The sequence below is a fragment of the Mesoplodon densirostris genome, chromosome 7 (assembly GCF_025265405.1).
Source record: "Mesoplodon densirostris isolate mMesDen1 chromosome 7, mMesDen1 primary haplotype, whole genome shotgun sequence".
Taxonomy (NCBI): domain Eukaryota; kingdom Metazoa; phylum Chordata; class Mammalia; order Artiodactyla; family Ziphiidae; genus Mesoplodon; species Mesoplodon densirostris.
The window spans coordinates 103651159-103664531 of record NC_082667.1 but is presented as its reverse complement, the minus strand read 5'-3'; the positions used below and the strand labels follow the sequence as shown (position 1 = coordinate 103664531).

Sequence of the window (13373 nt, the reverse complement as noted above, 5' to 3'; positions counted from 1 at the left end):
ACTTGCATTCAAGCAGGGGAGGGAAGGCAGGGGTCTGGCCCCCTGCCCCATTCCTTTACTGCTGTGGGGCTTGCCCCTGGAGCAGACCCTCCTCTTTGCGCCCCGTGAGCTTCTTTGCTTGTAGTATCTCAGATTTTACATGTTCCATGTCGTGCCACGTAACCCCCTTCAAGATACCGTTCGGAGGGTGGGGGAGATCTGCTTCCCACTGTGACTGGGCTGTGGGGTTCTGACTACCTTGCTTACAGGTTCATGGTTTGATAAACTTGTTGTATTCAAAAACTTGAAATGTAGGACGCCATTAAGTGTCTGTTTATATTTTTGGAATATTTGTACTACTTACAATTAATGAATAAAAGTGGGTTTAAAAAACCCATCCGTGAATGGGAAAATAAATAAATAAATAAATAAAAATAAAAAGAATATTTGAACCTTAGAGGCATTTTCATAGATTTTTTTTTTCCCTTGCAGTGTTTTGGAACAACACAAACTGACAAAAGAACAGTGGGAAGAAAGAATACAGAACTGGCATGAAGAACATAGAGGAATGCTAAGGTATATGGGTGGTTATTTTCTTAGTATTTTTTCTCAAATTAAGTTTTTTTTTTCCATAGCGTTTATTATTACATCAGATTATCCCCAACAGATTATTGACATATAAATAAATATAAAGCACTAAATTTTAATCCAGATTGTTTTTGTAATTTGTTTGGTATTACTTTTACTTATATATATTAAAATTAGCTTTATTTCAATAGGGAAGATTCTATGATGGAATACCTGAAGATTGCACAGGATCTAGAAATGTATGGAGTCAACTATTTTGAAATAAAAAATAAAAAGGGAACTGAATTGTGGCTAGGCGTTGATGCTTTGGGTCTGAATATTTATGAACATGATGACAAGTAAGTAAATTAGTTGCATAGTGAACTAGTCATTATTCATTGGTCTATATGGCTTTGCTCTTATGTTTGTAAAGTTCTTTTTGGGCTAAATCACTCTTAACTGCTTTTTCCCTCCCAAATTAAAAAATTTATTAGTGCCACATAGGCTCTCAGATAACATATATCTGTTTTCTCAACATCTTGCAGTTTCAGAGTTCTCAAGTGTATTTTTTAAATAGAATGATTGACTTTTATTTGAAGTGTGCTTCTTGATGTCTTGTGAATTATGTCTAGTAACTTAATTAAAATTTGTTCTTGCGTAGATAAAGAGTGATTCCTTAAATGTTATGCCTGGCATGTAGGTTGAAATTGAAATTAACATGTATACATCAGGAGCCGTGAGACAATGAATTAATAGGTGTATAATTTACTGTATTTTGTAACACTTTTTTTGGAACATTTATCTTATAGGAATTGTTTTGAATATTTTTAGACATCAATGAAGTAGAATATTCCTCCTGTATCATGCATAATGGACAGTGTAATTTTACTTTGAAATTGACCAGGAATATATATGTCAGGCTCTTAGAGCACTTTTCAGTAATGATAGTTACAATTGCTTTATTCCTTTCTTTTTATTTATTTTTATTTATTTATTTATTTTTTGCGGTACGCGGGCCTCTCACTGTTGTGGCCTTTCCCGTTGCGGAGCACAGGCTCTGGACGCACAGGCTCAGCGGCCATGGCTCACAGGCCCAGCTGCTCTGCGGCATGTGGGATCTTCCCAGACTGGGGCCCGAACCCGTGTCCCCTGCATCGGCAGGCGGATTCTCAACCACTGCGCCACCAGGGAGGCCCCCTATTCCTTTCTTTAATTTACTGTATCACATAAGCGTCCAAGTCTGTGCCAGTAATGCCTTCTCCTAAGATGTTTCTTTTTATTCTGGGTTGGCTCCAGAATTTTATTTTCATTATTTACAAGTATCTAATAAAATACACATTCCTAAGCAAATAGAATAACTCCAAAAGAGAGGATTTTACTAATTTTACTCTGATATATTTTTTCATATATTACAAAGCAAGTTAAAATGCTATATCATTCAGAAGAGAAAATTTTGAAATTTTTGAATGAAAAGCAAAAATGACTTCAAGAGTAATTTTTGTGGATGAAATCTTTTCTTCTTTTTCTTCCTTTGGAAAATTTTTGAATGAGTTTCTGTAAGAGTACCTATTATAGTTATGACTACAGATAAAGATGGGGAATGTGAAAGAGGGGTTAGCTCAAGATGGGAGGGATTGGGAGTGGGGATTATGGACAAAGGGGACTTTGGACTTAACTGGAATGGTTCAGTTTCTTTTTATAATGCGAATACATTCATCTTAAGGGATGCTTTCATTTTTTAAGGTTAACACCTAAAATTGGTTTTCCCTGGAGTGAGATAAGAAATATTTCATTTAATGACAAAAAATTTGTTATAAAGCCGATTGACAAAAAGGCACCTGTAAGTAAAATTCTTTCATTTTATGTATTAACTCTAAATTTCTGCCACTTTGCTATGGTACCACTTGAAGAATGGCATTGTTCATTTATTGAATTGCTTCTGAGGAATATTCTCTTTTCATAGTTTAACTTTCCCAATGATGAAATAACATTAAGAATACAAGGTTTTAATCTTTTTACAACATGTAAATTACTAGAGTTTTATTTTAACTGAGATTTAACTATAAGGTAGGTAATATTTATTAGGAGGTGGTTGAAAACAATCAGCATTCCTATTTTAAAAGAACATGTTGGTGGCTAGAATTAGTAGAGGTTGCCCTACTCTTAAATTAACTTGTTTATAGAGCTTTGCATTATGAACTTTGTATTTTCATAACTTGAAGCCTTGAACTTAAGAAATCTTTATATTTAAATAGATTTTTTGATTCCTCTAGTGTCAAGTATACTCCAGTATTTTAACTCAGGTATTGGAAAGACAAAGATATGAAGAACATTTCTAGGTTAAAAAGCTTAACAGCCTTGAACAAAGGTCCAGTTTTGAGATTAATGGCAAGAGGCAAAACAAACAAAAAATCCTCCTCTGACGTGAAGGAACTGATGCTCATAGTTTCTTTGGAGAAGAAAAAAGAATAAATGACATTTAATACACTGAGAGGGTAAGAACATTAGCTTCTCCACGAAACTGGTAGGGAATGAAAAGGTGAGGAACCAGTTAGTGAAAGTATGGCATATACATGAGGAGTGAAGAAATTTTATGATTTCTAAACTATATGGAATATGACATTAGAAGTCATAGCACAGGTTGAAATTTAGTACAGATTATTGTGAGTGACTGTCCTTCATGAAGATTTTAAATTTGGGCTCCTTTATGTTTAGGATTTTGTTTTTTATGCGCCTCGTCTGAGAATCAATAAGCGGATTTTGGCCTTATGCATGGGAAACCATGAACTATACATGCGAAGAAGGAAGCCTGATACTATTGAGGTACAGCAGATGAAGGCTCAGGCTAGGGAGGAGAAACATCAGAAGCAGTTGGAAAGGTATGGAATTTATAGCCTTTCATTTTTAATTGATAGGAATAGGTTATCTAAAAGTTAAGAACCCTCATCAGTTTCTTTAACATACTTTAAATTGACATTTTTACATTAGATTCATTGTTATTAAAATTGAATGACAGGGACTTACCTGGTGGTCCAGTGGTTGGGACTCCCTGCTCCCAATGCAGAGGGCCAGGGTTCGATCCCTGGTTGGGGAACTAGATCCCGCATACTTCAAGTAAATATTCTGTGTGCTGCAACTACCATCCAGCACAGCCAAATAAATAAATATTTTTTAAAAAATGGAATGGTAGCATGTATTATCACTATCCTCTTTTAAAATGAGTATGTATAATTTTCAAGTTAGAAATCTTTGACAAATATTTCTGAGAAAATGGCTTTTCATGACTCCAAGGATGTGCTTTTCTTTTATTGTGCTTGCTTTTTACTGACAGACTTCGGTATGGATGTAGTAGTTTGAAATTTTCAAGTTTGTTTTGCTTGTGATTTGTGTGTCTTAATTTTTCAGGGTAAGAATGTGCTGAGTATTTGCTTTGAAACAGTGTCAGTGACATTGTAGAACTGAAGTGAACAGTCACACTATACAGAGCTGAATAACAATAGCACTCCCTACCAATGACACTGATATTTTTAACCATGGTTCACTTAGACTTTTGAAAAGGGTGTTAAATATATTAAATTGAGATTTTTGAAATGTAAAAATACTGAATAAAATCCTTGTCGACCCTGGAACCACATTACTGGGTCCAGCAACATAATTCCTAAATCTGATTCTATATTAATTCAGACTCTATGCTTTATTTGAAAACATTTAGAGACCGAATTAAAGTTAACCTCTATCGAGGAAATCTTTGGAGAATAACACAATAATCTAAGAATAGAGTAGGTCCTAAAGAAAAAAAAATTGATGACCCCTAACCATATATATAAAAACATGTGTCATGTTGTCAATAACATTATTTGAATCCAGCAATTAAATTGGCCCTCTCCCAGATATAACTTTGCTACCTATATTTTCAGTGTTTGTATTAGATATATTTTTTCTTAAATGTTCTGTGTATTTCAAATATTTTAGTAATTCATATTGCTCCCCTCAATTTGTCTGCCTTAGAGAAGTTTACTGCTTCACAAAACATTTTTTGTACAGGCATGAAACTTTCCAGTAATTCCTGACCCCACCATTAAAGATGCTAAGTTGGAATGTTACTTTGGGCTCTATCATTTTTCACTGCTCTCATGTAGCTTAGAATCACATTGTAGTTCTAGTCTTACCTACTTTTTAAAATAGTTCTGTATTGGGCTTTACTTTCTCTCTTTTCTTATCCAGCATAGCCTTTCCCTCTCTCTCTCAAAAGACAAAACTTTTTCTTTCTCTCGTTCTCTCTCTCCCCCTCCCCCTCTCTTTCTTCCTTGCTTCCCTTCCCATCCCTCTAAGGTCTCCTATCTGGAGATAGGAGAAATTATATCTCATGAGATATATGAGAAATTATATCTCATACTCATCAAGCTGTAATATGCCCTGACCAATCTGCTTGTCTATGATGTTGATGTATTATTTACATTCTTAACGTAAATATATTTGTCTTTTGTTTCTCACACATAGAGAGGAGTGTAGTATAATTAATAAATACCATTTGGTGATGGTGCTATATTTTAGTTACTCTAAGGCCTAGATGAAAATGGAAGATTTTAAGTTTCTTTCTTTTTTTTTTTTTTTAAACGGTAACAACCCCATGGTTCCTTTCTTGGATTCCATGAAAGGTTCCAGCATTTCATTAGCAAGCATTTATTGACTGCTTTGTACATAGTGGGAATTCAGTAATTGTTTAATTCATTTGAATGCCTAGAGGATGTTTTTTATTAGTCCAGCCACATAGGGATTGGCAGTCTTTCAGAAATGGCATTCCAAGTCTTCATTTATTCCCTGCTTTACAGGTCAGAGAAAAATGACAGCTGTGTTTGTGGAAACAATTTTGGTCAAGCCCAATGACAAAGTAGCCAGCAGACATACTTGGGGAATGCTCAGAGGTATGCTGCCTGTGCTGCTGGAATCTCTTGGGCAAGAACAGTAGCTGGGAAGGGGCAGCAAGAGGCCTCTTTCCCTACAGTACGTTGGCATATGTGGCCATATTCTCTCCCCATAACTCTGATAACTTTTTTTCTTATAGTGAAAATGATCTTACAGGGTTATTGGTCCCTGTAGTCTGTGTTCTTAAGTTATTTGCATCCAAATTGAATTGAGTTTACAGTTTAGAGCCAGGTACCTACATGTCAGTTGTAGGTTAGCTATGGGATATTCTGTGTCATGGCTGGCTGCCTGTATCACTAGGACTCAGCTGGTGCCATGCAAAGAATACAGGCTTTGGAATTAAATAAATCTGGGTTTGAATTCTCTTCTGACACTTGTTGAAAAAGTAACTTCTGACCCACTGTTCTCTTGCCCTTACTATGAAAATAATAGTCCTAGTTTCAGGAGTTTTTGTGAGAAATACTAGTGTCAGTATAGAAACATTTCACAAAGTACCTGATGTTTTTAATAAATAGTAGCAGTAAATAATTCTTAATATTATGAATACATAGTCTGAATAGAAGTTAGTTTGAGAAGTTAGTCTGAATATGTTTTAATCTTCACGTTAAGAAAAATGTAATTGAGGCCATCTGATATTCTTTAAAAAGTAGTATATTTTAAAATATTTTTTTGCATATTAGTACAGAGAATTGATAGTTTATTAATGTGTTATTTATTTCTTAAAATAGAACAGCTTGGTCAAATGAGTATTTCCAAATCCAAACTCTAAGTAAAAATATTTACATCTGTGGTTTAGAGTAATCACAAGAGGCTTGCTTCATGGGAAAAGTGGGACTTCATTTTGAGAGTTAAGAGACAGGGATACGATATTTTCAGTAGATGAAGCCAACCTAAGCAAATGTGTAAAGATAAGGATATGCACGGCATGCCTAGTGGCCTGTGAATGGACCAGTTTGGTCCTCTAACAAGGTTTAGGGGAGAAGCAAGCTTTTTCAGTTTCATAAGGGAGACGACAGGCCTGCAAAAACTAGGTGTCACTAAGAAATGTGGAGAGCCAAAGGCATTTGTATTAATTGAATGGGATGTTAGTTGGTGATGGCTGTAGTCAGGTGAGAATTCTTATTAAGATATGAGACACGGGCTTCCCTGGTGGCGTAGTGATTGAGAGTCCGCCTGCCGATGCAGGGGACGCGGGTTAGTGCCCTGGTCTAGGAAGATCTCACATGCTGCGGAGCGGCTGGGCTGGTGAGCCATGGCCGCTAAACCTGCACGTCCGGAGCCTGTGCTCCGCAACGGAAGATATGAGACACAAGCCTCATAAGAGCGCAGCAGAGTAAACTTTGCAAAATGCTTTAAATATTATAGTCAAGTTAAATATCGGCTATACATTTATTCTCTTTTTCAGTACAAAGACTGAATTTTCCCCCCAACTTGTTTGTTACCTTCTGTCTTATTTCCTGCTTCCATATCTCCTTTACCTCTGTCCTTGAGGGTGAACAAATGAAACATCAATAGGGAAAAGCTAAATAACACCAGTGCCTATCTCCAGAAGGGGCCATCTGTGTGCCAGAGCTGGACCTGAAAGGTTCTGAGTTCATGGAATATTATTACAGCCTTTGTCTTGAGATCTGTTTTGTTGTGTAAGTCCTCATAAAGTGTCTCAGGGCCTCAGGGAGGGAGGGAGGAAGGTAACTAACTGTCTTGGAGAACTGTGGCAACACTGGATTTGATTGAGCAGAGGCTGGGGAATGTTGGGGGTAGGCTATTCAGCATCTTAGAGTAGCAGACAGCCTGGCACGGAAAAAAGTAGCTCTTGGCTATACTAGCAATTCCTTGAAAAGTACTGTGCTCTTGCTTTCACAGACAAGCCTGCCTTTTCAGCTTTCTAAAGAATACAGAAAGGTCAGCAGCCTCTGCAGAGGCCACCAGGCCCTTGCTTTGCTCAAGGAAGTTGGGAAACTCAAACATGTCCTTAAACCTCAAGCACCCCTGTCTTCTAGAGGGGTGGGGGCTCCCAAATTCTTACGTCTCTTTATCTGTGTATACTCTTATGGGTTGAATAGGATAGGAAGAAAGAGGTGAATGTGCTGCAGAGTGAGTCCAAGTCTTGGCAGCAGAGGGGTGCTTAGTTACTGACTCCTGGCTGTTGAGAAAGTACCTTGTAGGGAATTCTAGAACAGAGGTGGAGCTCCCCTCGCATGAATGAACTCCAAGCCCTAGATTATTAAATGCTGTGAGGATTCATTAAAACCAGCTGGACAGGTATGGTCACCCTTACACTTAAGGGTCTATCTCTTGCTGAGTTGCCACAACTGTGCCTGTTTATCCCAAAACTGGGTTGATTCTCTTTTCATGTTAGAGGCATATAGGTACTAGGAGCTGTAGGAACTTTTAAGTTTAGGTTTATTGAGTAAGGAATTGATAACAGAACTTTGCTGGTAAGCTTATCAGAGACTGCAGGTTGAGAAACTACATGGTTTGGGCCTGAAATTCAGAATTGACATCAAATGGCAGCAATGTCTTTTAGAAATATTTAGGTATATTCAGATAAGTGTCAGATGAAATCATAATCAATTTTTTTTTAATGAGAGAAAATTATTCCCATTAAAGTAGACAGTATTATCTGATAATTAACATAGGGTCTCTTTTTCATCATTATACTTCTGGCCCTCAACATAGAGTCCGACACACAGTAGGCCCTTGGTAGATGTTTGATGAATGAATTTGGCTATATTTAGATATGTACTATCATTCTAAGGGATTTGTCAAAGGAGATTAAACTGGTTTGTCATCTTGTATCTAAGCATAAGTTGGTACTACCTTAGAAATTAAACTTCTATTAATTGTTAATGGTTGAAAATTGTTGCCCTCCCAGGTTATTTTGCTGTTTAAAGTGAAACAGCCTTGTTTACTCCCTTCAAGCCTTTGTTACTTCCCCCAGTGGAGGGCTCCTGCTAATCTAAAGAAGACATGTCCTTGGGTATAGCAGCTGTGCAGTTAACTCCTTTTGTGCTGACATATAATTTACTGTCAAGAGTTCATTTTAAACAGTCATTGACTAAACTTTTTGCAGCCTCACAACTGTGTATGTAACAGTGTAGTCCTATATTCTTAACTATATGAGTTTTGAACAAATCTAAGTATAATGAGGACTCTGTTAAAATATTTATGCTGTAGTTTCTTCTTAGGCTTCATATGAATATTTGCATATATTAATTTGTAAAAGCACAATTGTAATTCCTTTTAAGGGCGCAATTAGAGAATGAAAAGAAGAAAAGAGAAATAGCAGAAAAGGAAAAGGAAAGAATAGAACGTGAAAAGGAAGAGCTAATGGAACGTCTGAGGCAAATTGAAGAACAGACAATGAAAGCCCAGAAAGGTAAAAGTTTCTTTTTGACACTGGATTCAAAATTGTTGCTCTGTCATCAGCTAATAATATTTTTTACTACTGTTAAATCTTATCTGTCTTATCTAGAATAATTACATTTAATTGCCAATTTAATACTTGTGGAATTACATCATAAACACATTTAAGGCACATTCAACTATACAAGGCTCATATATTCTTTGTCTTTCATTTACTTAAGCACTCAAATATTTTTATGTGTACCCTTATTATATATTACGAATGCCTGTATGTAGTAATTTATTCCTGTCACTATTCAGGGTTCCATAAACAAAAACATGTTTTCAATACTTTCTGGTATTTAAACAAAAGTATTTTATGGATATGTAAGAACTTCAAGGCATCTAGGTAATTAAAGGCATTTTAAGCTATTCTGACTATTTAAACTCTTCTAGAACTGTCTCTAAATTTAATTTCAGTATATTAAAAAAATGCACAACACATAGTAGAAGTGCTTTGTTTGTTTGTTTTTGGTAACATGTTTGGAAGAACCTACAACCTAGGCAGTAGGTAACCAAAATGCTACAGTGTATATATAGAAAGGATACATTGGATTTAGAGAGTGTGGTTTATATAAAGTAACTCTAGAATATACTAATTTCAAACAAGAAATAGTGGGGAGAACAAAAGAAAAAAGATATTGAGCAAAATAAGATGTTATGCTCCTTCCTAAGCAGTAGGATCTAGGGGATAACATAAAAATCTACATTATTTATAAAATTAAATTAATACCTGCTTTCCTGACAACTAGTAGGACCAGCCATTCACTTCTGTTGGAAATAGCTAATGGTCTTATTTAAGGTTTATTTTCATTCCTTACATCAACCTACCGTGGTGGGGAGATGCTGTTGAGAAGTGGGTAGAATAACTTAGAGATGGGTAGCTAGAGGAGGAAGTAACAGAGACTTATAAATCCACAAACTGATCATTCCAATTGCAAGATGATTGGAAATAATATTTCTAAGAGAAGAAATAGAAAAAAAAAAAAAACCTGGATTTTATTCTGACTCATTAGAAGCCTTATTTCTCAGAGCTAGAAAAGACCTAGAAAGTATTTAGTTTAAAGCCCAGAGGTAGTAAAGAGACTTATTTGCAGACCATAACACAAGGGTAGAACTTGCTTCCTGAATTCCAACTTGATGCTGTTTCTCCCACTCTAGGTGCTTTTTCATCAGTTAAAAAAGCAGACATTTGTGATGCGCCTACTTTGTGCTGTGTTTTCGAAAGATAGATACATAGCATGCATGGGAGTGAAGCCTGTGTGGTTGACAGAAATGAGATGTATACATTAAAAATATTAATAAAGTGAGGTAACGTACTAAGCACCATGTGAAGAGTACGAGCAATACTCTTAGAGGAAGAATACTGTAAAAAAAAAAATCTGGAATATACTAAAGTGTGTTTTTTAAAAAAGGTAAGTTTAGGGCTTCCCTGGTGGCGCAGTAGTTAAGAATCCGCCTGCCAATGCAGGGGACACAGGTTCGAGCCCTGGTCCGGGAAGATCCCACATGCCTTGGAGCAACTAAGCCCATGCACCACAACTACTGAGCCTGTGCTCTAGAGCCCGTGAGCCACAACTACTGAGCCCACGTGCCACAGCTACTGAAGCCCGCACACCTAGAGCCCGTGCTCTGCAACAAGAGAAGCTACCTCAGTGAGAAGCCCGCGCACTGCAACGAAGAATAACCCCCTGCTCAACGCAGCTAGAGAAAGCCCGTGCATAGCAACGAAGACCCAATGCAGCCAAAAATAAATAAATAAAATAATTTTTTTAAAAAAAAGGAAAGTTTAAAGAAATGTATGATACTGCTCTGATTTTAAAGAGAAGATTGAAAGATAGCACTTTTTCATTTACATAATACATTTTCTTAGATAATAGCTATTTACTGAATCTTTCAATCTTATTTATTTAGGATGTATAATAAAAATATTAATGGTTTACATACAGAAAAGTGCTCAAGTAAAGAAGCACCAAAGAATATAAGGAAGATAAAACATAAGAAAGCATACAGAGCATGCCTGTCAAGACAGTTTCAAATCAGTCATTCTAAGGCAAAGGACATCCAGTTTGTTTTTTTGTTTGTTTTGTTTTGTTTTTCTCATAATACAGCTTTTCCAGGCTGTAAACTCTAAACTCTGCATGGTTGTCTTGTAATTTATGCTAAATTCTCATTCAAATGCAGTAACTCTGGTCATATCTAAATCATGATATTTAGTAGATAAACCTGTAAGTTTTTGTTTGAAAAGAAACTTCCATACTTCATTATTGTCATTTTCTTGAAAAAAAGTTTTATTGAAGTCATTATTTGAAATGTCATAAATCATTAAATAGAACCATTCTGACATTTTGCATTGTCATAATTCATCATTGTTAAATTATTTAGCTTCCTTTATCATTCTTTTAACCATCTTTAAAATATATTGGTGACTATCTTTGAGATACAATACAGCCAAACTTGCATTTAGTCACTATTCCAACAAATATCAAAGTGAATTTCCACCTTCACAAAGACAAACCACAGGAAAGAGTTGGCGGTATAGTGATTTCATTCATTCTGGATACTTGTTAAGCACCTAGTACTTAATAAGTACACCCAGTACTGTTCTAGGCATTGTTCTAGGTATTGGGGATATAGTATTGAACAGATAACTTTCCTACTCTCATGTAGCTTACAGTTTATTGAGGAAAGACAGTAATAAAATTAACAGATAATAAAAATCATTTTATATAGTTCTAAGTGCTGTGAAGGAGATAAACAGGATAATGTGATAAAAGTAGTAATAGTAAGTAGGAGGGGGTTTAGGTATGCATTGTTTACAAATAGGAGCCAAGCTTTAATTCTGTCATTAACTTATGACCATAAGCAAGTCATATTAGCCTCTAGATTTCCTTATGTTCCTAATTTCTAAAATGGAGGTAAATAATCCCTAATTTAGCTTTTTGAGATTTTTTGATATATAAAGTTATATTAAAGTTTTTTGTTGCTGAAATTTTTTCATAGGTATATTAATGTGCATACCTCTTAGGTGTAAGGCTCAATGAATTTTTACAAAGTGAATTTATTTTTGTAACTACCCAGAACAGGATAGAGAACATTACCTGCCCTCAGGGAACCCCACCTTGTGTCCCTTTGCAGTCATTTTTTCACCCCAGATGTGACATACCATTCTGATTTATATCGTCATGAGGTTTAGTCTTACCTTTTTTCTAATAGCTCTGTTGAGATATAATTTACATACCACACAACAATTTGAAGTGTACAATTTAATAGCTTTTAGTATGTTTGCATAGTTGTGCAGCCGCCATCACAGTTTTAGAACAATTTCATCACCCCAGAAAGAAGTCCCATACCTGTTAGCAGTTGCTCCCATTTATTCCCAATTCTCCCTCCCTCAGCCTTAGGCAGCTACTAATTTACTTTTTATCTCTATAGACTTGCCTTCTGGACATTTCATGTGAATGCAGTCATGCAAAATGTGATCTGTTGTGACTTGCGCTGAGCATAATGTTTTCAGGGTCCATCACGTTTTAGCGTGTATCAAGGACTTTATGCGTATAATGCTACATTTTACTTTTTCATCAGTTGTTTCCACTGTTTGGCTGTTGTGAATATGCTGCTATGAACATTTGTGTACAAGCTATTGTGTATATGTGCGTTTTCATTTCTTTTGGGTATAAGCCTGGGAGTGGAATTGCTGGGTCATATGTTTAACTTTTTGAGGACATGTGCATCTGATTTCTTAAACAATTATATGTCATTTAACATTCCTACCAGCAAGGCATGTTTTCTCCACATCCTCACCAACACTTGCTAATATTTATCTTTTGGATTATAGTCATGATAATGGGTGCGAAGTGGTATCTCATTGTGGTTTTGATTTGCATTTTCCTAATGGCTAATGATGTTGAGTATCTTTCCATATCCTTATTGGCCATTTATATATCTTCTTTGGAAAAATGTATTTTCAAATTTTCTGCCCATTTCTCCATCATTTTTTTTTTGTTTTTGTTGAGGTATAAGAGTTTTTTTTAATATTTGTGTGTAAATCCCTTATCATATATCAGATATATGATATGCAAATATTTTCCCCTGTTCCATGGGTAATCTTTTCACTTTGTTGATGGTGTTAAATTTGGTTTTAAATTTGGATGAAGTCCAATTTATTCATTTATTTATTTTTGCTTTTATTGCTTATGCTTTCAGTGTAATGCCTTAGAATCATCTTGCCTATGTTTGAGTTACATAGAAATGAATTCATGTGTACTTACTTATGGCTTCTTTTTGCTCAAACTTATGCAGGTAGCTGTGGTTTGTTTTTTTCACATCGTTGTGTAATAGTCTATTGCATGTATTTACCGCAGTTCATGCATTCTACTGGTGATGGACATTTGTAATATTTCCAGTTTGGGGCTGTTATAAAATAAGGCTGCTATGAGCATTCTTGAACATAGCACTTGGTATACATACCTACTAGTTTGTGGGATGTACACATC

At 35.7% G+C, this 13373-nt stretch overlaps 1 protein-coding gene across 1 annotated transcript in view; it reads left to right on the top strand.

Annotated features, from left to right (window-relative positions):
• The window catches only part of RDX (radixin), an 80939-nt gene that overhangs the window by 50520 nt on the left and 17046 nt on the right, over positions 1-13373 (top strand). The window contains exons 6-10 of the mRNA XM_060105117.1: positions 472-555; positions 759-905; positions 2290-2386; positions 3262-3425; positions 8721-8851. Of these exons, the coding sequence (XP_059961100.1) occupies positions 472-555; positions 759-905; positions 2290-2386; positions 3262-3425; positions 8721-8851 (623 nt within the window). The remainder of the gene's footprint in view (positions 1-471; positions 556-758; positions 906-2289; positions 2387-3261; positions 3426-8720; positions 8852-13373) is intronic.